At 55.5% G+C, this 24,425-nt stretch overlaps 2 protein-coding genes across 3 annotated transcripts; both read left to right on the forward strand.

Annotated features, from left to right (window-relative positions):
• Window positions 1–3,106: 3,106 nt before the first annotated feature.
• Window positions 3,107–7,179, forward strand: RIPK3 (receptor interacting serine/threonine kinase 3). The gene is given in 15 exon segments (XM_065871688.1): window positions 3,107–3,174; window positions 3,622–3,730; window positions 3,732–3,767; window positions 3,904–4,042; window positions 4,045–4,217; window positions 4,718–4,863; window positions 4,985–5,031; window positions 5,234–5,320; window positions 5,323–5,400; window positions 5,511–5,565; window positions 5,567–5,594; window positions 5,830–6,060; window positions 6,062–6,190; window positions 6,334–6,394; window positions 6,944–7,179. Coding segments are annotated over 15 exon segments (1,623 nt in total).
• A 1,482-nt stretch (window positions 7,180–8,661) lies between these two features.
• Window positions 8,662–24,038, forward strand: ADCY4 (adenylate cyclase 4). 2 transcript variants are annotated; one of them, XM_065872582.1, is made up of 25 exons: window positions 8,662–8,854; window positions 10,565–10,762; window positions 10,876–11,037; window positions 11,630–11,779; window positions 12,223–12,371; window positions 12,448–12,559; window positions 13,286–13,413; window positions 13,549–13,707; window positions 13,962–14,094; window positions 14,293–14,466; window positions 17,064–17,107; window positions 17,244–17,330; window positions 17,509–17,578; window positions 17,895–17,992; window positions 18,665–18,749; window positions 18,856–18,993; window positions 19,639–19,749; window positions 20,051–20,235; window positions 20,435–20,519; window positions 20,992–21,150; window positions 22,407–22,553; window positions 22,844–22,951; window positions 23,069–23,183; window positions 23,505–23,629; window positions 23,713–24,038. In XM_065872582.1, exons 1-25 carry the CDS (start codon window positions 8,708–8,710, stop codon window positions 23,863–23,865), a joined length of 3,222 nt encoding a protein of 1,073 aa, XP_065728654.1. In that variant the 5' UTR covers window positions 8,662–8,707; the 3' UTR covers window positions 23,866–24,038. The 2 variants fall into 2 exon arrangements, with proteins under 2 accessions (XP_065728654.1, XP_065728653.1); XM_065872581.1 differs by having other exon boundaries at window positions 8,708–8,866; window positions 23,713–23,865.
• The last annotated feature ends 387 nt before the right edge of the window (window positions 24,039–24,425 follow it).

Consider the following 24,425-nt stretch of genomic DNA (forward strand, 5'->3'; position numbering starts at 1 on the left):
TTTCAGATCCATTTTTTAGTATACTTTCTTCAGCTATATCTTCTGCATTGCAGTTTTAATTTTAATTCTTACATACACTTTTTTATTTCTTGATATTCTATTTTTTTCCTAAATCTACCTGGGCATTTTTTATAATCTCTTATTCCTTGCTTATGTTTTCTATTCCATCTTTTATTTCTTTAAACATTTCACAATAGCTTCTTTAGATACATCATCTGACTGTTCCAAACTCTGGAGCCCTTAAAGATTTAAACCTGTTGATTATTATTCCTGCTGATTCTCATTTGTGGTGACTTGAATCCTTACATATTTAGTAACTTTTTGGTGAGTTTATATTTGGCTAAATTTAATCTAGAGGCTTGGATTGAGAATGCTCTCCTCTAGGGAGAATTCCGTTTGCTTCTGTTGGATTTCAGGGGGCATTAATAATATGGGGCCACTTAATTGTTTTAATATAAATTTATTTATTTATTTTTGGCTGCGTTGGGTCTCCGTTGCTGCACGCAGGCTTTCTCTAGTTGCGGAGAGCAGGGGCTACTCTTTGCTGCGGTGCGCAGGCTTCTCACTGCAGTGGCTTCTCTTGTTGCAGAGCACAGGGTCTAGGCACATGGGCTTCAGTAGTTGTGGTGCATGGGCTCAGTAGTTGTAGCTCGTGGGCTCTAGAATGCAGGTTCAGTAGTTGTGGCACATGGGCTAGTTACTCGGCAGCATGTGGGATCTTCCCAGACCAGGGCTCGAACCCATGTCCCCTGCATTGGCAGGCAGATTCTTAACTACTGTGCCGCCAGGGAAGCCCCTAAGTTACTTTTAAAATATGTTGTGCTTTATATAGCATTTAGGTATTATGTCATGGGAGGCTTCTGCAAACTCTGTGATACTACTGGAAGAGAATTTTTAAAACAAACAAAAATGTGATTATATGGTATATATTGTTTTATAACCTGCTTTTTTCTTTTGATATATGATAAACACCTGTTGTACTAATAAATATAGGTCTAGAGCATCATTTTAATGGCTACATAGTCTTCTATTGCATAATGTATTCAATCTTTTTCCTATTACTGGATATTTAAGCTTCTATTTTTTCACTATTTTAAACAGCACTTCAGTGAATATCCTTACAGCTAAACCTTTGTATGCATCATAATCTTTTTTCCTTCTTTAATTGTTTATAAAAGTAATACATGTTAATATAAAATATTCAAATACTAAGAAAAATAAAAATTCTCCATAATCTTTTCTACTGTCACCTCAGTTAATACCATTTGGTCTATAATTGATTAATCTCTTAATCAAACAACAGATGAGAATGAGTTAGGGTTAGAATATGCAAGAAGAGAGACAACACCCTCTGACCCCCACCTGCACCCCAGCAACTAGGAATAGGGAATCAGAGCAGGCACAAGGGCTGGGCTGAAGGTAACCGAAGACAATCAGCAGTAGAGAACTGAAGGGATGAGGGACACCCAAATAGACTCCAAAAGCCTGGGACAACTGGGGTCAGGGGTACCAGGCCTCAAGAAAGGCCAGAGCTCCAAAATCCAGGACTCAACTCTCCATTGCCTGTCCCCTCCTGCCAGAAGAAGAAAGCAGATGGTCCTCTCAGGCACTCACTCTAGGCTCCTCTCCCTACCCCTCCTTCTCTTAAAGGGGCTTGGTTTATTTTGAGTCAAAAAATATTATAGGCTCTGACACCATCCCCAACCCTATGCTTTACAGTAGCTCCCCCTGATTCTCAGGGTCTTATGTCATTCTAAGGAAATCCAGCTGTAAAAGGTTTTTAAACACACTTCTAACTCCTTTCTAACTCCTCTCCTCAAGTGGAGCCCAGGTGTTGAGCCCACAAGCTCAGAACGAATCATGAAAGGACTGGCTATCCTCTCTGATGGCTCTTAGCTCCTGAACTAGACTTTTTTGAGGACCTGCCAAACTTGCCTTTATATTCTGTGAGATACCACCATATGGCCATAATAAATTCTTCAGATGGATTCTGTCAGCTGTGCAGGTGCGGGCAAGAGACCCTAAACCATAAAGAAGCCAACCTCCTTTCTCCTCCCAATGAGTATGGAGTGCCAGCTGAGGTGATCAGCATCTTAAGGAAGGCTCAAAAGTTTTGGTTGTTCATTTATTAGTTCAATTCAACAAATATTTATTGGGTACCTACCATGTACCAGCTTTTAAAGAGACTACAGTCTAAGAATTCCCTAAATAGGTTGAAAATAGCATGGACTGACTCCACCAGAATTCATGATGTGGATCCTGGAGTTCCAAGTGCTCAAGAAACCACAGTTAACTGCTGGCCACTTTTGCTCCAACTAGCAGGGCCCATGGACCACTGGACAGAATGGAAATTTCACACCAAGGTGAGCACCCTCCAGTGAGTCCTGGCCCATGACCCATGACCCACAGGGTTGGGTCTCCCCAAAAAGAACCGAGTGCCTAAGGCTGGCTACATCTAATTCCACAACCTCCAGCCATGGTCAGGCCGTGGGCAGGTAAAATATGGACGCCTTCTGTCTACCCTGAATCCTTAAGGCTCCCCTTGCTCCTGAGTTCTCCAGGGCCCTTGTCCAGAGTAAATGCTTGTCAGGAACATTTGTTAACCAGAGAAGTTGCATGGAGGATTTGCCGTGGGGGGAGAGGGCAGAGAGGCTCTGAGGGGTTTCCACTGCAGTATACACCACAATAACAGCAACACTCTGGCCGGCCCAATTCGCCTAGCTGACCACAACACCCTGGGACTGGGTCTTGGTCTTGCCAGCAGACAAATCACTACCAAGGGCAGGAATGCAGACTGTTGGTTGCTTCACACCTACCCCAGCCACCTCCCCCACCAGCTGAAGCCTATGTGAAAATAGCAAAGCTTGATGGTTCAGAGCCAGGCTTGGAGGTCAGGTCCACACACGCTTGGGCCAGGTACTTACACTATCCGTGCTTCCGCTTCCTTACCTATAAAGAAGTAACAAAAGCAGTACCTATCTCCTTAGGGTTGATGTGAGAATTACGTAAGCTAATCCATATTATGTAACTCCTACACGGTGAGCTTTAGACACGTGTTAGCTGTGATCTTAAGGCAGCTGGGGGAGAGCGGAAGCTTAGGACCATAATGTCCTCCTCAGCACCATCTCCCCCAACCCTCACCGTCCCAGGCTTGGCGGTGGAGCTGGGAATCCGGTGGGATAAGGGTGAGACGCCAGCTTAGAAGGCGGTTGATTGTGGGTTCCTAGAAGGTGAGGACTCCTTCCGTGGCGCCCTGCATACCCAGTGACAAGGAACCTGGCCGTGGCACCCGAGGAACAGCGCTAGCTTCCCTTCGGCACCCCACCGGCACCCCCTCCCCCGAACCTGCCCCGGAGGGCGGGACTGCAGAGGCTTCCGTCAAAGAAGGAAGTGGTCCAGGCAGTGTAGAGAAAGCAACCCGGGAAGCGGAATCCGTGCGGTGGCCTGGAGACTGACCCCTCTCCCGGCCCCCAACCCCAGGGCACAGTGGGGCTCACGGGGGAGGCTGGAGATTGAACTGACCAACTCGAGCTGAGTCACGGGGCTTGGGGGGTGGGGCGGTGTGGGGAGCCGCGCGGCCTTGGGGCCCTGGCCGGCGGGTGATGAGGCCCCCTCTCTCAGGCACAGCGGTACCTCAGCCCCGCTGGTGCCCATCGAGGAAGTGGAGAACCCCGAGTTCATGGGCAAAGGCGGATTGGGCGCTGTCTTCCGGGCACAGCACAGGACTTGGGGGTTTGGAAGTGGCGGTGAAGATCGTGAACTCGTGAGTGCCCCGAGCCGCTTGGGGGCGGGTGTCTGGTCTGGGAAGCTGGGCGGAGGAGGAGGGGCCTCTGCGTGGCAGGGCCTGAGTGCGGAAGGGAAGGATCTTCCCAGGAGGGAGCTCGGCTCCAACCCGCGGCAGAGTGCCGGCCGGCGATATCCAGGGAGGTGAAGACCGTGGCAAGCCTGTGTAACAATCATGTGCTACCCCTGCTGGGGGTCACAAAGAAACTGGAGTGGGAGTACGTGTCTGCGCCGGCTCTGGTGACTCAATTCATGGAGAACGTTTCCTGGCGGTGCTGCTACAGCCCCAGTGCTCAAGGCCGGGGCCGCTCCTCGGCCGCCTGCTGCAGGACCTGGTGCTCGGGATGTGCTACCTGCACAGCCATTACCCCATGCTTCTACACCGGGACCTCAAGCCCCCCAACGTCCTATTGGACTCAGAGCTGCATGCCAAGGTCAGCGCATCCATTACGCAGCCCAACCCCTGGACGAGGTCCTGCCCCAGAGCTGCTCCAACCCCACCCACTGGACAGAGGACCTGCTGCAACCCTGTCTTCTGAATACCCTCAGCATCTCCCTCTGGACCCAGTGCTGCCCAAGTGTCAAGGCTCATCCAGGAGCTTTAGCCCCTGCCATACCAGGCGATAGAAGCCTTGGCCAACATGGTCAGTTCCATGGGTCCACCCCACGGGGCCCTCCAAAGACCCGTGGCTGACCTAGTCCAGGAGACTCAGACCTTGACCCAGCCCCATGGAGCGGGGACCCAGACCTCCAACCAGGAGCCTCACTGGTCCTACCATTCCGCTAACCCTCCACACCCCCTTTACAAGGCTGGGACCAAAATATCTGCGCAGCCACAGAAGGGCCTGCGCCTTCTGTGGGGGAGAGGAAAGGATTCTGCAGGCTGCTAGGCCCTGTCCATCTCCTATCTCCTCCTCCTTATCTCCTTCTGCAGCTGGAAGATTTGGGCCTGTCCACGTTTCTGGGAGTCTCACAGACAGGGGCAGGATCTGGGGAGTCAGGGAGCACCCCAGCTTACTTGGCCCCAGAACTGTTGGCTGATATAAACTGGAAGGCCTCCATGGCCAGTGATGTCTACAGGTAAGGTACTCCAAACATACATCCCCAATTTCTACACCTCTCTGGGTCCTTCTAAGGGATGGTATATGGAAAGGAGTCTTGTCAGCAGTTGGGTCAGGCCTCAGCTTTATGTCTTCTGCAGCTTCGGTATCCTAATGTGGGCAGTGCTAGCCAGAAGAGAAGCTGAGAGTAAAACTCTAGGCAGACTCTGGGATCCTTCACCTCAGGTGCCCCCTCCCCAAAACCCCCAATCCCCAAGCCCTCCTCTTCCTGTTTACCTGCTCAGACGGCCCTACTCCCTCCTCACATCTCCTACACTCCCTGCCCCTTTCCGTGATGGCTCAGGTGGCCTTCATACTCTGAATGTCTTCTCCTCACACCCACACCCCAGTAGTGGACCATAAATCACTGCAGCGGGAAGCAGTGTGTGAGAGGCAGATCCGGCCTGCATTGACTGAGCTGCCCCAGTCTGGCCCTGAGATCCTGGCTTGGAAGTACTGAAGGATTTAATGCAGCACTGCTGGAGCCATGAGGCCCAGAAGAGACCCTCCTTCCAAGGTGCGCTGGCCACTTAGCTGGCAGTTGAGGTAGGCCTGGATCTGTCAGCAGGGGCTTTTCACTGGAAAAGAAGTTTTGCTCACCTGCCACCCACTCTGCCTTCTCTCCAGAATGCCGACCAAACACCCAGAAAGCCCTCGATCTGGTAAAGAAAGGAGATGTCTGGTAAAAAGATGAATGCTGCAGTCTCCACAGTGAGTGCCCAATGCCCTCACCCCACCTAGGAGCTGGGCAGGATGGCACAACGTGGCTCCCTTGACCACCCAGTGACTCCCCACTGACCACTGTTCTCTAAGCTTTGTCTCTTGTCCCCAGTGTCCCCGCCCCATCCCTGAGTTCCCAGGCAACAGATATGAAGCAAGAGACTCCTCCCTTGGGTTTGCTCTGGCTCTCCCACCTCCATGCCCAGCCAGCTCCCCATCCTTGCAGGTAAAGGAGTTCCTGTCCGAGCACAGGGACAGCAGCAGGTAGTTGTCTGTCCTCAAGCCAGGCCCGGAAAGTACAGAAATGGATGGCCCTGGGGGAACCACAGGAAGCCATGATTCCATGGTCTCTGAAATGATGAACCTGAATCTGGAGGGGTACCCCAGGTCTGTTCCTGAAAAATGTACAAACCTTCCCGAGAGCATCAGGGCCCAGAGAGGGCAGGTTCAGCCTGCCCTGGACAGCAGAGACCTCTTCAGATTCAACAGCCCGACCTCCTCAAAATCCAGAGACCTTACCTGTCAGAAACCAGAAGCCCAGCCCCACCTCGGCTTGGACCCCAGGTCCTGGACCCCAAGGGTATCAGGTGAGACATTGGTAGGACTAGGGGATGCACTAGGACTCCTGTGAATCCTGTCCCCTTGTTAGGGGAGACTTGGGGTTGAGGGGGTCTGCAGTAGGGGAACAAGGCCCAGGACAGGGGCCCTGAGAGCCCTGTGTTGTTTGCAGGGGGCTGAGATACGTGACACCAACTGGCCTCCCAGGGCGCCAGGGCCAAATCCAGTACCAGGTACCCACTCCGCACTCCTTCCTCCTTCCTTCCCCCTGCTCAATTCTTCCACCATCTTCTTCCTCAAGACCAAATATAGATCCAGGGTACTTGGGGAGGGGAATGAGAAAGGGCCAGAGGCCACCTAACCCAACTTTCTCATTTTATAAATGAAGAAACTGACATCCACTGAGGTCACACAGCAAAGCCTGGATTTGCCCCTGAGCCTTCTGACTTTCCCCAACACCAGCTCTGTGAACCCCTGAATTCCATTCCATTGTTGCCATGTATGCCCAGAGGGTTTCCCATCAGAAAAGACCCAACCATCAGAGTCTCAGATGTTAGTTGCCACTCCTCTTGAGTTTCTGCAAACCCAATTCTGAAGGTGCAGCCTGAAGAGGAAGGCTGAAGACACACCTTGACCCAGTCACTGGCAGGCCCGGAGACCCCACACCTGCATTTCCCCAGGGTGAACACGAGGTGCCACTGCCTCTCCACCCTGCCGCTCCTCCTCACTTTGAGTCTCCAGAGCGCTTAACCCTCCCACCGTCATCACTCTTTCTCTTACAGGGCCACGGTTTCCTACCGTACTTCATAGCCAAGGGGTACGGATTGGAAACAACAACCATATGATTATACAAGGAAGAACTGCCTCATCCGTGCAGGGCCTGGCACCTCGGGGCATGGATAGGGGCCCCCAGCTCACCCCCCAAGGAATAGGTTCGAAAGAAGGACGGCAAGAACCCGAAGCCTGGAGTGGGCCACAGGGCTAGTATCATAATAGCAGGAATCGAAGCAGCTTCTAAACTGCCTCCTGCACTTGAGGCAGCTAGCCTAGACTTTCTCTGAGGGCCATCAGGCCTGCACCCGAACTGTCTTTGTGACCCCAGGAGTCAATGAATGTGGTGGAATTTTAACCAAAGCACCACCGCGACGAGGCTAAAGCTTCAGCCAGGGGCGGGAAGGGACGTGGATGAGAGGCGGGGGAGCTGACATGGAGGGAGTAGAAGGCACTTCCGTGTCTGGCTAGGGCGGGAAGGGGGATGCTGAGGGCTGTAGGTGGGCAGAGTTGTGGCACACAAGGTCAGGGCCCAGCTGGCGGCGGCAGGAAGGAATCCTGGAGGTCTGGCTCCTGGGCAGCTCTAATCTCAGGGCAGAGCACTTCCTGTAGAGCAGGCCCAGACCCCACCCTAAACCAAACCCTGAGGACAGAGGCTGTGGTCCTGCCACCACCTTTTCCCTGGGCTGTGGAGACTTGGCAGTGGAGTCCTGGGGAAGGGGGCTCGCCATGGGAATTCGCAGACCCCAGCACATCTTTGCCCTGCGTGGTGCCCCTAGTCTCTCGTACGTCGGCCCCCATACTACCACCTCCCTCCGCTGCATGCACACATTGCATCCGTGGAGGCACTGGAACCCTTTGATTCTCAGCTGCTGTCTGGGAGTGGACAGCGACGGCTCCACAAAGCTACACGCAGATGTGCCCCTCCCCTGGAGCTGGACACCACTGGAGTATGGACCACTCAGATACGGCCACACCGCTGCCATCTAGGCTGGAGGAGCAGGGAATGACCGCCTCCCATCCTAACCTAGAACCTAGCCCCCGTATGGCACCATGTTCTTCTTCCCTGCATCCTTACCAGCCTTGGCTCCAGCCCGCCCTCAGTCTCCCCACATCCAAGGTTCTGAACCCATTTTGACATTTGACGCTTGGCTCAGCCCACCCCACCCCTTGCGTCTCCCCCACGGTCCGCATTCCTCTCCCTTGAAGGGGCAGATGTGGGGAGGCTGTGGAGTTAGGAGAGACAATCAGAGTGGGGGAGGAGGTCTGCGGAGTCCGGCTAGGGCACAGGAAGGGCCGGGCTGTCCCACCGGGGAAGTGGGAGGGCGCCGAGCCGCCGGGAGGGAAGTGCCTGTTGCCCGGGGCTCAGAGCTAATAGCCTAGCAGCCAGTGTGACTCCGAAACCTGCCCTGGGGTTAGCCCGTTCAGCTGCGGCAGTGAGTTGGGGGAAAGGAAGTAGCCGGGGCTCCTTTGCTTCAACCCTAAATCCTGTGCCCCTGGCTTTTGCTAGAGCACCTCTGCAGTCTGGGTTTGAGGAAGGAGGAGCAAAGCATTGAGCAGTCCCTTCACTGCCAACTGGGAGAAGGCAAGGAGGTCACAGGGAGTGCCCTGGGAGGAGGTGGGATAGCGAGGTCGGGAGGTCCGGGCGCAAGTGGCTTGGACCTGGTGAGAACGGCACAGCTGGGGCTAGCTGGGGCCTCAGACAGTAACCCACCCTGGCCCTCCTCAGCCCCAGGGGTCACCCCAAGGCGGTATAGCTCTGGGCAGGAGAGACCATGGCCCGCCTCTTCAGTCCCCGGCCGCCTCCCAGCGAAGACCTCTTCTACGAGACCTACTACAGCCTGAGCCAGCAGTACCCACTGCTGCTACTGCTGCTGGTGATCGTGCTCGTCGGGCTCCTGGCGCTGCTCGCTGTTGCCTGGGCCAGCGGCAGGGTGAGTGGCGGGGGAGGTGCAGCGAGTGGGGCTCTGGTGCAGGGTGCCTCCTCAGGGACAGCGGGAGGGTCATTGCCTCAGGGGCATTTTCAGGGTTGGAACTTGTGGGTCTTCTTTTCTTTTGTTTCGGCCGCGCCTTGCAGCTTGTGGGATCTTAGTTCCCAACCAGGGATCAAACCCACGGTCCCTGCACTGGTAGCACGGAGTCTTAACCACTGGACACCACCGGGGTGGTCCCACGTGGATCTTCTTTTCGATGTGCTTTCTTGGCTGGGACCCGGGAAACCAGTGCTAGACCTTGCTAGGAACTGCAGTGACCCTGCACAAGTCACTCTGCCTCTCTGGGCCACAGTCTCCGGGTCCACACAAGGAGATAGCTGAGCCCTCGATGCTTCTAATTTCCCTGCGGGTACTGACAGACCTCAGACCTTACAAGCTTCTGTGATCTACTGGTCCTAGAATAAATCCAACACCGGAATTTCCAGTTTTCCGGCGGTGGGCTGGGGGTGGGGGGTGGGGTGGGAATTACACTGGGCCCCGTGGGAATCTGCTTCCTGGTTTTCTTTCCCTTTTAGGGGCCGTAGGGCAGTTGTACCCACAGAGTCCCAGAAGACACTTTACATCCCACTCTCATTTAGTTCCAAAATGAACCCGTTTCCAGTTTCTTTTGTGGGGGGAAAGGGGATCTTCAGTTCCACTTCTGGAAGTATCCTGCGTCAAGTTTTCTTTTCACATTTCGGAGGCAAGGTGGGAAAACCACTGGATGTGACCAATCCTTGCCCGTCCTCCTCCAAGTCCAGGAAGAGGTGGGGACAAACGGTGGAGACCGGGGTGGGAGTGGGGGGCTTCTACGCCTTGAGGTGATGGTGAGATCCAGCTCCCAGGCAGGCGAGGGAGGTTCTGGGCGCCCCCCTGCCCAAGCTCTGCTTGAGGGTGGGGTGGGGTGGGGTGGGGGGCGGGCGGGGCCCGAAACTCTGAACCTTGGCCCCGGGCAGGGAATCTCCCCAGCAAATTGGCCAGATTTGGATACACTCATGCCTAAGTGCCTTCTGTGAGCTGGAATTTCTCGCTTGCTTTGGGATCCCGGGTGGGGGTGGGAGGGGTGCTTTAGTTCCGAGAAAACTGAGTCTCAGAAAGCTCCTGGATTCACAAATGGCCAATATGCGGTTGGAGCCAGGTCTTCTGGGTAGATGGCCCAAGGTTCAGTCCCCCTGCAGCATGCCAGTGAGATAGTAGGTTGAATCACAGGAGACTGCTGGCTCTCATAGCACAGGGAGATCAGGTCGGTGCTTTGTGACCACCTAGAAGGGTGGGATAGGGAAGGTGGGAGGGAGGGAGACACAAGAGGGAGGGGATATGGGGATATACGTATGCATATAGCTGACTCAGTTATACAGCAGAAACTAACACAGCATTGTAAAGCAGTTATACTCCAATAAAGATGTTAAAAAAGAAAAAAGAGAGAGAGGGAGAAGGCAGCATCTTAAACTCAAAAAAAAAAAAAAAAACAGATTATCAGCAATTTCATGTGGTTCAACCTAATATGAATGGCAAGTGAAGGTGCCCTGCCTGCTTTTCTTACTTGGGTTTGAAACAGTTTTCAGAACGGGTCTGAGGGACTGCCCACTCCTCCTCTCCTTGGACAAGCTCCCCAAACTCCACACGCCAATCTTGCCTCATGTACCCCCTCCCCCGCAGGAGCTGGCCTCAGACCCGGGCTTCCTGACCACTATGCTGTGCGGGCTGGGCGGCTTCTCGCTGCTGCTGGGCCTGGCTTCCCGCGAGCAGCGACTGCAGCGCTGGACGCGTCCCCTGTCGGGCCTCGTGTGGGCAGCGCTGCTCGCGCTAGGCCTCGGCTTCCTCTTCACCGGGGGCGTGGTGAGCGCCTGGGACCAGGTGAGGCAGGCCGAGCAGTGGGGAGGGGACTCCCGGGCCTCCGACGCGCACTCAGGCCCCGAGGAGCAGCGCAGCAGTGTAAGCGTGCAACTTCCCGCGCCCGTCTCCCCCAGGTGTCCTTTTTCCTTTTTGTCATCTTCACCGTGTACGCCATGTTGCCCTTGGGCATGCGGGACGCCGCCGCCGCGGGTCTCGCCTCTTCACTCTCACACCTGCTGGTCCTCGGGCTGTATCTTGGGCCTCAGCCGGACTCACAGCCCGCGCTGCTGCCGCAGGTGAGCACGCGCGGAGCACAGGCTGCGTCCGAGGCTGGCTCCGCTGGGCGCTACTTGCTACCTCTGGGCATTCACCAACCGTTTTGATGAGCTGTGACTCCAAGGCACTGCGCAACGCTGGGCGCAGGGTACAAACACAGACCCCGACCGTGCCCTCGTGGAGCTGGTACAGAGCGCAGCGCCAGAAGAGGGCTCTGGGCCCACGGGGAAGGGAGCTCGCCAGAGGACTGGGGTGGTGGGGACAGATGTGGATGACGGAACCATCGCAGAGAATGTAAAAATTGGAGCTTGAGTAGTGCTGTGCTGCGGCGCGGGTGGGGATGGTGGAGTAGTATTCCCAGCAGAGGAAACGTACGTGCCAAGGTTTCTAGACCTAAGAGGCCGTGTTGGTGCAGCAGCCAAGAGTCTGCTTGGGGCGGGGGGAGGAGCAGTGCCCCCTATGGGTCCCACAGTGTGGCACCCGTTGCCTCGAAATACTTCGGTCTCTTAACTGCAGAGTTCTCCTCAGCCCTCTCAGAGACCAATCCAGCTACACACAATAGCCCGCCGACCCCGGGGTCCAGCGCCCTCTGAGGCTGACCCTTCCCCACAGCTGGCGGCAAACGCGGTGTTGTTCCTGTGCGGGAACGTGGCCGGAGCATACCACAAGGCGCTGATGGAGCGCGCGCTGCGCGCCACGTTCCGGGAGGCGCTTAGTTCCCTGCACTCCCGCCGGAGACTCGACACCGAGAAGAAGCACCAGGTCCGCTGGGCCCGGGAGGCCGGGAGGGACCGGGGCTCGGAGGGGGGAGTTGTTTAGATCGCACAACCGGGCTCTGGAAGCTGAATGACTTTGGGAGGGTCGCTTGACCTTCTGTTTCCTCCTTTGTAAAATGTGGCTATCACCCACCTTGGAAGGCCGCTGTGAGGCTCAAGCAAACTGAAGCTTGTGAAAGCATTTTAGAACGTTGTGATACTAAACAAAGGGCTCTAACTCCGGTATTGGTGCTGGAAGTTCAGTCCCTAAAGGTGATCAGTGCAGGGCAGGGGTGGAGCCAGGCTGTAGGTGGTGGGGGGAGGACCTGGGCCAGCGCCCTGGGAACACCTCTGGGGCTGGGGAAGTCTGTGGGCTCCTAAGGGTTTGGGGGGGCTGAGGCTCCTGGTTTTAGGGGTAGGAGTGTTGGTGCTTATAGTCACCTCCCCCAGGAACACCTTCTCTTGTCCATCCTTCCCGCCTACCTGGCCCGAGAGATGAAGGCGGAGATCATGGCACGGCTGCAGGCTGGACAGGGGTCACGGCCAGAGAGCACCAACAACTTCCACAGCCTCTATGTCAAGAGGCACCAGGGAGTGAGGTATAAGGAAGGATGGCAGATGGGAGGGGACGTGGGCTGAGACCCCAGCCCCACTGACGCAGTCTGCTCTGCCCAGCGTGCTGTATGCTGACATCGTGGGCTTCACGCGGCTGGCCAGTGAGTGCTCCCCTAAGGAGTTGGTGCTCATGCTAAACGAGCTCTTTGGCAAGTTCGACCAGATCGCCAAGGTCAGAGGGGGCTTCCTTCCCCACCTTCAAACTCCCCACCCTGGAGAGCCCCTTCCGAGGGAAAATCCTGCCTTATAAGATCCCAGTCCCACTTCCAAGTCCGTGTGGGCGCCCAGATACTCCACTGCAGGTAGGAAACCCTCTCACATCTCCCCAGGTATGGAACTGCTCACTGCACACTTCAAACCTGGAGAGACCTTTCAACATCCTCACAGATGCCCCAACCACAACACCCCCAAACAGGCTCTGAGCCCCAGCATAGGTGTCTCTGGACACTGCAACCAAATCTAGATAGATTTTTCTGATGCGCTACCATTAGGAGGCCCTTCCAAGGGAAACCTCTGCCCTCTGCATCCTCAGCCCAGCTATCTTCTCAGTCCCCAGGGATGCCCCTAAGCAACTTAATCTTGGGTGTCCCCCCAAAAAAACTCTCAATCCTGAGGTGACTTTCATGTGCTCAAATCTGGATACACGCTACACATGCCAAAGATGGAGAGAGCCACAGACATCCCAACCTTTCAGAAGCCCTTCTGAGAAAGACACCCACATAGGAGACCTCAGCCAGCCCCGTATCAAGTTAAGAGAGCCCCTAGATCTGACCTAGACAATCCCAACCTCAGAAGTTCTTCAGGAATGCCACATTTGCTCCCACTTTTCCCCAACTCCCTCCTGCCTCCTTTGACCACTAACCAGGTGACCCCCTCCCCCTGTACACCCTTCCCCCAGGAGCATGAATGCATGCGGATCAAGATCCTGGGAGACTGTTACTACTGTGTCTCCGGGCTGCCGCTCTCGCTGCCAGACCACGCCATCAACTGCGTGCGCATGGGGCTGGACATGTGCCGGGCCATCAGGTCAGCTCGGGTGGGCAGGATGGATGTGGGGTGGGGGCGGGTAGGGTAGTGGAAGTCATCCCAGAGAGAGGGAGGGGTGCTGCATGGGTAGGGCTGAAGGCAGCGCTCCGACTGGTCTCCACACACTCTGCTCAGGAAACTTCGGGCAGCCACCGGCGTGGATATCAACATGCGTGTGGGTGTGCACTCGGGCAGCGTGCTCTGCGGGGTCATCGGGCTGCAGAAGTGGCAGTATGATGTCTGGTCCCATGACGTCACTCTGGCCAACCACATGGAGGCGAGTGGAGTGCCAGGGTGAGAGCTGGGGCTCCAGCAGGCTATAGCAAGAGCCCAGTCAGGCCTCCCACATGCCTGGTTTTCATAGTTCTTTAAAATGGGCACGTTCCCAAGTGGGGCTCAGAGAGATCCTGGGGTACAGGGAGGGGAGCTGGGAGACACCTCCTGTAGCCCAGGGCCTTGCTTGAAGTCAGACCTCCAGGAACGATCCTCGAAAGAAATGAGAGATTTGGAAGCCCTCCCTTCTGATTCCCACTGCCCCCTCCTTCCAGACGAGTACATATCACAGGGGCTACGCTGGCACTGCTGGCAGGGGCTTATGCTGTGGAGGATGCAGCCATGGAACACGGGGACCCATACCTTCGGGAGCTAGGGGAGCCGACCTACCTTGTCATCGATCCCCGGGTAAGAGCCCAGCCTGGACCCCATGGGCTGGCCCACCCTAACCATCCACAGCCAACGGGCCTGATCTCTTCCATGCCAGAGACTGAGCTCCTATGTCCTGAAGTGTGTATCGTGGGGGAGGGGACACAAGCCTTTAAGGGGTGTGGGGAGAATGGGGAAGGGTCTGTGATCTTGACTCTCAGCCCTCATGTGCCCCAGGCTGAGGAGGAGGACGAGAAGGGCACTGCAGGCGGGTTGCTGTCCTCTCTTGAGGGCCCCAAGATGCGTCCATCACTGCTGATGACCCGCTACCTGGAGTCCTGGGGTGCAGCCAAGCCTTTCGCCCACCTGAGCCATGTGGAGAGCCCTGTGTCCACCTCCACCCCTCTCCCGGTACGTGCACCTCCTTCATGAGCCCAGCACTTACGTAAACCCGCCCCCATTGCCCACTTCCAGCCCCTCCCGCCCCCACCACTAGTGAGTCACTTGACGTCACGAGGTCCCGAACTTTCTGGTCACCCTCGTTACTGGTTCAGGACCTTCCTTGCCCTTCTTTCCGGAGAAAGGGCAAAGATGACTGCCCTCAGAGACGACCCAAGATCCCACAGACGCTATGTCCCTTGCTACCCAGCCTCTACTCAGGAAAGCCCCTTCCCCTGGTACCCTACTTCCTCCTCACTCTGAGGCCAGTGGTGCACACCTGTTCCCACCAGGAAGTGTCTCTGTTTAGCTCAGTCCTGCGACTGCACGCTCTCTTCTTCAGTCCCCTCCGGGACCCAGAAGGCGGGGCCAATCGCTTGTTGCCCCTACTCTCCAGCACTTGTACACAGATAAAATGAGGTGACAGTGAGAATCTCTCATGGCCTTGAAGAAGGAAATCACCATGAGTGGGCGGGAGGGGGGAGGGAGAGAGGGGAGCCGGCCTACCCCTCCTCTGGGGTAAGTTAGAGCAGGGCCAGTTACTGGCTGACCTATACATAGCACTTCAAGGTAGTCAGTGATTCATTCACCAGCTGCCGGAGGAGCCTGGATCTCCTCCACCAGCCGACTCTTGAGGTTGGTACTTGATGACAAGCGGCCAGAACCCCCTCATGCAGGGACCCAGGCCATGTCCCTAAAGGCTTGCCCTGGGATTACATTCCTCAGCCCGTTCTCCTCCATTTTACCCTATCTGCCCAAAACCTGTTCAGCATTCCCAACCACCTATCCACAGATCTTCCCAGCATCTTCTCTACTAGGTAGACCAGCTTGAATCTATGGGGTGACTACAGAGTACCCTTTCTGTGTCCCATCCCCACTCCTCTCCCATCCAGCAGGAAAGCAGGCCAGAGATCGGTGAACAGCGGGGAGCGGGGAGGGGGTGGACCTTGGCAGCAGTAGCTCGGCGGCTGAGTGCTTAATTTCAACCCTCAGCATGGGGAAGGGAGCTGTCAGAGGGCTAAGCTGGCAGGATGGAGAGGAAGGAAGAGCCCAAGACCCAGCTGACTGTTGCAGGATGAGACCTCCCAGTGGGGGTGGGGTAGAAAGGGGTTTGCCAGGAGCCCAGGGGCTGTAAGACAATATTGGGTACAATCCCCGAGGTGGGGAAGCCCCCCAGAACCCATGCCAGAACTCCCCAACCCCCCACTGGCATGCAGGCTAAGAAGTTCAGGGCAGAGTGGGAATCCCTTGCTCTAAGGTATCTCCTGAGGCAGGACCTCACCAACCCAGAGACTCCCTTCTCAGCCCCTGATATCCCAGGGTCTCATTCAAATGTTAGGGATCCTGAGAATCACACTTAGCCTACTATTAAACAAGGCGGAACTTTGGGGTGGTGGGGTGCTATTTGTGTGGTGGCTACCATCCATCCATTCCTTCCTTCCACAATCTTTGAGCACCTACTATGTTGCAGGCACTAGGTTAGTTCTTGAGAAGACAGAAATGAATAAGACGTTTTCCCTGCCTTCAGATAACTTATAGGCATGGGGCCCGGGAAGGGGGGCGCAGGTAGGTAGTCTGATAAAAGTGAGGATCAGGCATAGATGGCCCCACGCCTAGAACATACCTCTCAATCGCTCTCCGTCTCTCCCTCTCTGCTCCTCTCACATACACAAGGTTTTGGTTTGGGGGATGATGTGGCCCCCTGTGACCCTGCTTCCTTCACATGAGCCAGGCGAGTGGGGAAGGACGGTCACCACACATCCTCACCCCCTTCCTCGGCGCTTGTCTTCACCTGCTCGTGTGCTCCTTCTCACGTCTCTGCACACGTTGCGTATTCCTTTCGGTGCAGAAGAGACTGACTGTAACCAGGTTTGTTTCTCTTCCTCTTTCCCTTTCTTCTCCATTTTCGTTTCCCTCTCTCACCGCCTCCCAGCTCAGCCTGACCATCACGAAAGGTCAGAGGAGATTCAGAGTGTCCTGCGTTGCCATTCCAGTTTCAACTAACAGGGATTTTGGGGCATGGGGTGATGGGCAAGTCACTGCCTTTGGAATCTGTTGCGGTCCTTAGGGAAGATGAGACAAGGAATCAACAGCCACTCGTGCCTACAGAGGATCCAGGGTTGCCTCCTAAGTGATAGAAACTATGAGGAAATCAGAGAGTATAGAGACTCTGGGAGTCTGAAGAGTCAGGAGGGAGCTTGAAGAAGTAAATATGGTTCGAACCTTCCCTTGAGGGTAGGTGGGATTTGGTAGAGACAGAGGTGGAGATGGAGGTAGAAATGGAGATATACAGGGAGAGATAGAGATAGAGAGAGTTCATTAGAGGCAAGGGAAGCAGCCAGGTCAAATGCTCAAGTGAAGGCCGGGTGTAGGTAATGGAATGCCTCACTGCAGAGAGGCTCCACCACGGTGGAGGACGCTCACCATCTTCCATCTTCCCCCATCCCTGTGTTCTCCCTGCAGTCAAGGCCGGGTGTAGGTAATGGAATGCCTCACTGCAGAGAGGCTCCACCATGGTGGAGGACGCTCACCATCTTTCATCTTCCCCCATCCCTGTGTTCTCCCTGCAGGAGAAGGCCCTGTCTTCCTTCAGCCCCCAGTGGAGCCTGGACCGGTGAGGAGGCCTGAACAACTTTGACAGTGGGGCTGTCCCAGTGACCTACCTCCATCCTCCCTGGGGGGGCTTCTCCTGCTTTGCCCAGATGCTTTTGAGGATCTCCCTGGTGACAGGCTGGGCTCTCACTGTGCAGGAGCCGTACCCCCCGGGGACTGGATGATGAACTAGACACCGGGGATGCCAAGTTCTTCCAAGTCATCGAACAGCTCAACTCTCAGAAGTACGGAGAGCGGGAGAGGGCTGGGAGGGCTGGAGGCCTGGGCTCATGTGGTAGAGGAGGGGTGGTAGGACCTGGAAGGAAGGGAGAGCCTTCCCAGCTCTAGCCCTTCCACTCACCGGACCACGCCCTCCTCCCTGCCCCTTCCTCTTCCGGGCTTACTGCCCCCACCCTCCACCAGACAGTGGAAACAATCAGAGGACTTCAACCCATTGACACTGTACTTCCGAGAGAAGGAGATGGAGAAAGAGGTAGACTGGGGGGATGTCACCATAGGACTTCCCAACCTCAGTTCCTGCACCCTGGGGAGGGAGCAGGCCCTGTGGTCCCACCTCCCCTCCCCAGGTCTGCCCAGTTTGTGACCCTGGTGGGTGAAGGGCTCATACCCATCTATTGAATTACTGGGTGGTGATGGGAGGGAGGAGGGCAGCTCCTTGGGGAACAGGTAGAGGCTACCTGGGGCAGAACTGGAGGGGGGACAGTGAGGCTGGGGACCCACTCCTTGCCTGGGACTGACACTGATGGGCAGCACTGGTGCCCTGTCTCCACCGACCCCCGCCCTTCCAGTATCGGCTCTCTGCACTCCCCGCCTTCAAATACTATGCAGCCTGCACCTTCCTGGTCTTTTTCTCCAACTTCATCATCCAGATGCTGGTGACAAACAGGTGAGGGACACCGAGGCAAGGGAAGCCCTGATTCTCAAGAACAGAACCCCTGGCTCTTCCAGACCCCTGGCCCACACTTTCTTCCCTTGCCCACTTCCCCTCGGCTCAGGGCACTGAGCCACAGAGGAAATGGAAACATGTGGTCTGGGGAACTGGTCATCGTAGCCCTCATCTTACTATCTTACATCCTGTGGACTTTCTGTGTACCCCAAGCATTTTCACATACCCGTCTTTCAATTCTAGCAACAGTCCCATGAAGGAGGTTTTGTTCCCATTGAGAAGTCCAAATCTCACAGCAAATGAGCTTAGAGAGTAGGTCCTCACTCCCAGTTCACTGCTAGGAGGGGTGAGGACTCATTCAAAACTCAGCCAGATGAAAGAGCTTTGGCCTGAAAGCGCAGAGACCAGTCTGATGCAGCCTCGGCCACTCCTGTGAGTCCCCTGTCCCCTTCCAGTATTGCCCCTACATTATCCCAGTACTGTCCTTGACCCCCTCAGCTTTCCCAGATCATCAGCATGTAATGCCTTTCATCAGCCTAGACCTCGTCGGCAGCCGGTTCAGATCCCCAGGACCACTTTTCCCCATGTCTCCCAACCAGACTGAACGGCACCCTCCTAGCGCCCAGAGAACCTCTTCTGGTTCTTAAAGGCCTCGCTCTTGTCTCTCTTTAGGCCCCCAGCTCTGACCATCACCTATAGCATCACCTTCCTCCTCTTCTTCCTCCTCCTCTTCGTCTGCTTCTCAGAGCACCTGACGGTGAGGTGGGCTTGGGGGCAGAGTGGCGAGCTGGGGCCCTGACCACGACTTGGCCTGCAGTGGGTGCCCCAGCCCCACGGCTAAGACTCCCATGCTCCCTCCACAGAAGTGTGTCTTGAAAGGCCCCAAGATGCTGCACTGGCTGCCCACACTGTCTGTCCTAGTGGCCACACGGCCTGGACTGCGAGTTGCCCTGGGCACCGCTACCATCCTGCTCGTCTTCTCCATGGCCATTACCAGCCTGGTGAGAGAGACGGGGCCCTATGCGCCCCCATTAGGGCATGCCGGACCTGCCAGAGGCTGAAAGAGGACCCCTGGATTTGGGAGGACTGCTGGACTAAAGCCAGGGGATGCTGGAAATGTTGGACAAGTATAAAAGAAAATTATAGTCGCCCACGACCTACCACCTGGGCATAATCATTGTTAATAACACTTTGGTGGATATCCTTCCTATCTTTTTTCTATGTATGCAGACCTTCCTTCCTTACCTTACTCACTATGATTTTGTAAGCTGAGTTTGGCTGATTTTTCAGAACTTAGCATCGTTCCTAGAATTCTATCCCTGAAAAGCACCTTAGGAATCATTCCCCATCCAAGTTACAGAAGCAGAAGCTGGGGCCCAGAGAGGTTAAGTGGCTGGCAAAAGATCACACAGTGGATCCATGACAGACTAGAGCTCAGGACACCCTCTCCCCCAATCCCTGCCCCCCCCGCCCCCGCCAGCGAGGACCCCAGTGCTGAGGCTCCCTCACCAACCAGAGATAGCAGGCTCCACCCCTTTGGAGGAGTCTGGCCACGACTCATCCCTGGGTCAGCTGCAACCCGGCACAAGCCACCACTGTGCCCAAGGAACTGCCTGCCCGCCTCAGCTCCTTGTCTCCTTCTGCAGGTCTTCTTACCGGCAGCATCAAACTGCCCTTTCTGGGCTTCCAATGTGTCCTTCACAGCTTCCAACCTCTCCTGGGAGCTCCCTGAGTCCCTGCCTCTCATCAGCGTCCCCGTGAGTATCCCTCACAGCCCTGAATCTCCTTCTCCAGAGCCTTCCTCCGCCCCTCCCCCACCCCTTAGTTGAAGAGCACTTCATCCTGTGGACCGGGACAGATATAAGTCACACTTGGCGTGTGTGTGTGTGTGTGTGTGTGTGTGTGTGTGTGTGTGTGTGTGTGGCCGACACCCTCTACCCTCCCGTTAGGACTGGACCCTGGGAGGGGCAGGACAGGAGGAGCCCTGGGGCGGCCCCCGCCCCTGCGCCTGCCCGAGGGACATGCCCCACCTCCTGACTGCCTTGCCCGGGCCCCCAGTACTCCGTGCACTGCTGCGTGCTGGGGTTCCTCTCCTGCTCCCTCTTCCTGCACATGAGCTTCGAGCTGAAGCTGCTGCTGCTGCTGCTGTGGCTGGCGGCCTGCTGCTCCCTCTTCCTGCACTCCCACGCCTGGCTGTCCGACTGTCTCATCGCCCGCCTCTATCTGGGTGCCTTGGACTCCAGGTGCGCACGGCCGCTGCACAGTGGGGCACGGGCTGCGACGGGACAGAGCAGAAGTGTTTTCATCTCTTTGTCTGAGCCACCCACAGGGCAAAAGGAGAGGGAGGCCGAGGGCTACGTGGGCACGGGTGCGGGAGGTGGCGGGGAGAGGCCATCGAGAAGGGGCAAGGCAAAGGGAAGCCCTGATCTGTAGCCTCCTCAGGCCAGGGGTGCTGAAGGAGCCTAAACTGATGGGAGCAATCTCCTTCTTCATCTTCTTCTTCACCCTCCTGGTCCTGGCTCGGCAGGTAAGTCTCCCAGCTCAGCCCTCCAGGGCCTCCCTAGGAAGGGTGAGGCGGAGTCCCCATAGGTGTGACTTCATCTTCCCCTTATTCTCTTACTGCCTTTCCCTTATTCTCACCTCTTCAGGGTGGAGCCCAAATGGTGTGTCCATTAGAAGCTTCTAAGTGAACCTTCCTGCTCCCTTTCTTTCTCCTTCACTCCCCGAGGGGAGCACCCTCAAATTCTCCCCTCCCCTCCTCCCTCCCACCCCAATCTAGGAGAATTCATGCTTAAGAAAAAATCTGCTGCCGCTACTGTCCTCGCTAGTTTGAATCTAGATTCAAGGCAGTCTCCCCAGGGATAGTTGCACCTTAAGCCTTTTCTCTAAACTGGGGGTGTGGGATGGTTTTAAGCGTCACGGAGTGAGGGGCGAACACTCAGGAGCTGGGGTTCCCCCTGTACTGTCTCTTCCCATGGCCCCCTGGTGACCCTCCCCAGAATGAGTATTACTGCCGCCTGGACTTCCTGTGGAAGAAGAAGCTGAGGCAAGAGCAGGAGGAGACAGAGACGATGGAAAACCTGACTCGGCTGCTCTTGGAGAATGTGCTCCCCGCGCACGTAGCCCCCCAGTTCATCGGCCAGAATCGGCGCAACGAGGTGACTCCCCACCCCCAGCTCCTGAGCCCCAGACGATGAAAGTCTTGGCTTGACCCATCCTCTCTGGACTCCTGTACCATGGGTTGGGTGGCTGCCCGAGCCCCGGTGCCCGTCAGGTGCCTCCATTTTCACAAGAGCTTAGGCTCTGTCTTTGGCGAGCACGGAATCTCCGGCTCCCAGGTTCTTACTTGGAAGGCGCGTCCTCTCTAATGGCCACCCTCTCCACTTCAGAAGCCTCATTGCGTGTCGATGGGAACTGTGTGAAGGGCACAGTCCACCCATCTCTCTAGCCCTGCATTATCCAGTATGGTAGCCGTTAGCCTGGCGTGGCCATTTAAATTTAAATTAATGACAATAGAAAATTCACTTCCTCGGTCACGCTGGCCACATTTCAAGTGTTCGACAGCTTCTCGTGGCTAGTGGCTGCCATATTGGGCAGCACGTAGAATAGGCGTTTCCATCGCCACAGAAACTTCGGTTGCGTGATGCTGCTCTAGATCCTCAGGTATCTTGCTACAGTCAGAGGGTCAGAGGTCACTCACATATCCGCAGCGTCTTCCCTGTACCACCACCACCTCGCACTGTCTGCTGTGGAAACGCTCTTGGCCCGTATCGAGAGGGTGTTAAAGAAATGGCTCAGGGGCTATGTCGCAGCCTTGTGCCTCATCTCCGCTCTCGAGATCAGTAGTAGCTCTGCTTCTCCTGGTTTCTTCTCTTATAGACCCTGGACATCTGGTAACTGATCCTGTTTCTGTCTTCTCATTGGCTACTAGAAAGCTCAGAGCCAGAATCTGGGATTAATGAGATCCCCCCTTTCCCTACCATTGCTCTTTTTTTTTTTTTTTTTTGAGTTTGAACAGCAAAATCCTTTTCTCAAAGCTCTGGAGGTTATTATTGCTTCATTTTATCTTCCAAACTGTAGCTATCTTTGTAAGCTGACTTAACACTTTTCAGCAATAAGATAGGATATACAGAGAATTCCCGTGGACGTGATCCCAGTTCCAAAAGAGACTCCCTTCACATTGCTGTGAGGTGATCTTGACTCTGAACCTCTGTCTCTCCTGGAATTGCAATGAGACCCAATCTTTAACTCTTGAGTCACATCCCTGGGGTAACCTGGCCCTACCCCTCTCGTTCCTTCCCGATCCTTCTTAAACCAAGGCGGTGGAGTGTGGACACGGGGAGGAGGACCCATGTAGACCCAGAAGGGGGAAGAATGTGGCATAGCCCCTTAGCCCAACCTCTTGCCCTCCCAGGACCTCTACCACCAGTCCTACGAGTGTGTTTGTGTCCTCTTCGCCTCAGTCCCAGACTTCAAGGAGTTTTACTCTGAATCCAGCATCAACCATGAGGGGCTAGAGTGTCTGCGGCTGCTCAATGAGATAATTGCTGATTTTGATGAGGTGACAACTTGAAAGGTCCCCCCAGACCCTATGACCCGGATTCTAGAATTTCCCACCAGTCCCTCCTTCCACTTCGCTCTCCCGGCCATAAGGCCCATCCTCCCTCCCCAGTCCTCCTGCTTCTCCTCTGATCCCCCAGCTCTGCCCTCCCCAGCGACTCTGCCCACTACCAACTCTCCTCCTGCCACCATCCCTGGCCCCACAACTGGTCCTTTAGCTTCCAAAATCCTGGGGCTGGGCTTCTGGGAGAGAGCAAGAGAGACTGGGGACACAGCCTCCTTTCCGTACAGCTGCTCTCCAAGCCCAAGTTCAGTGGGGTGGAGAAAATCAAAACGATCTGCAGCACCTACATGGCAGCTACAGGCTTGAACGCCACCTCTGGACAGGACGCACAGCAGGTACAGCGTCCCTTCATTTCGTGCTGACCCTCGCCCGGGCTCTCGTTGGTGGGCCCATCAGTGGGTCTTATCCCTGTGACCTCATTGATCCATCCTGGTGGGCCGGCCTTTTGCCAGGATGCTGAGCAAAGCTGCAGCCACCTTGGCACCATGGTAGAGTTTGCCGTGGCCCTTGGGTCTAAGCTGGACGTCATCAACAAGCACTCATTCAACAACTTCCGCTTGCGTGTGGGTGAGGACCCTCCCTTGCTGGGACAGTCTGGGACCTCCTCCTCACTTTCCCAAGCTCTCCCTCTCCCGAATCCTTTGTTAGCTGCTCCGCAGCTCACCCCGGGAGCCCCCTCCAGACTCACCCCTTGGGATGGAGCATGAAGCTGCTGGGCCAGAAGCTATGAGATCCATCCAATTCTTTCCCTAAGCCGCACACCTCCAGCCCCTCCTCCTTTCCTCCAAGGCCCCTAGGCCCTTCACCCTAGTTCCTTGAGCTTCATCTTCCCCACCACTTCCTCGAAATCCCCCCCTCAGGGCCCCTCTTTACCGTACCTCTTGTCAGGGTTAAACCACGGACCTGTAGTGGCCGGAGTGATTGGGGCCCAGAAACCACAATATGACATCTGGGGCAACACGGTGAACGTGGCCAGCCGGATGGAGAGTACAGGCGTCCTGGGCAAGATCCAAGTGAGGGAGCCACATTGGAGGCATGGGGGCGGGGCGATAGGTAGGGCCACTCCCACATTCCCTCACCCCTCCTCCAATTGCAGGTGACGGAAGAGACAGCCTGCGCCCTGCAGTCCTTAGGCTACACCTGCTACAGCCGGGGCATCATCAAGGTCAAAGGCAAAGGGCAGCTCTGCACCTACTTCCTGAACACAGATTTGACACGAACTGGACCTCCCTCGGCCACCCTAGGCTGAGAACCCCACCCCCTCCTCCCACCTATAAGATCCTCAATAAAGATACTCTGGTATGTCTGGGTTAGAATTGATGTCAGAAGCTACTAGTGTATCTGGGGAGCATCTTCTCCTCGCCTCTCAGTAGTATGGCTTCTTCTCAGGCCAAACTGAGTGTGTGTGTGTGTGAAGTGTGAGCATGAGTGTGTTAAAAAGGAGTGATTCTTTCTCACAAGCTCAGCAAGACGACTGCCTCAGCCTTCCTGCCTGCCTGCCAACATGATTCCAGTGTTTTGTACCCTTGGAAGCAGAAAGGATTTTATCCACATGACTCAAAACAAAGACTTGTCCTTTCCTGCTCCCCATCCACATATACTGGAAAGAATCCCCAGTAAAATGTCATTTGATCTTTATTCATTCAACAAACACTAAATAAGCACCTGTTATGTGCTTACTATGTAGCATGGGCGGGAGGCCTGGGAAATAATCTATTAGGTCCCTCCCTGTTTTGACTGCTGTTCTCAAACGGACCCACCATGCTTTCTAGCAAGGACGTGTAGACCGTTTGAGGGTCTCCTGTTCTC

This window comes from Phocoena phocoena, chromosome 2 (genome assembly GCF_963924675.1).
Source record: "Phocoena phocoena chromosome 2, mPhoPho1.1, whole genome shotgun sequence".
Classification (NCBI taxonomy): Eukaryota; Metazoa; Chordata; class Mammalia; order Artiodactyla; family Phocoenidae; genus Phocoena; species Phocoena phocoena.

Bases quoted from the DNA above. Each gene is read 5' to 3' on its own strand.
- ADCY4 (XM_065872581.1), top strand. From the start codon at position 8,708: ATGGCCCGCCTCTTCAGTCCCCGGCCGCCTCCCAGCGAAGACCTCTTC. The intron at 13,708-13,961 runs GTGAGAGCTGGG...CCCTCCTTCCAG, and splicing joins GAGGCGAGTGGAGTGCCAGG to ACGAGTACATATCACAGGGG. The intron at 17,993-18,664 runs GTGAGGGACACC...GTCTCTCTTTAG, and splicing joins CAGATGCTGGTGACAAACAG to GCCCCCAGCTCTGACCATCA.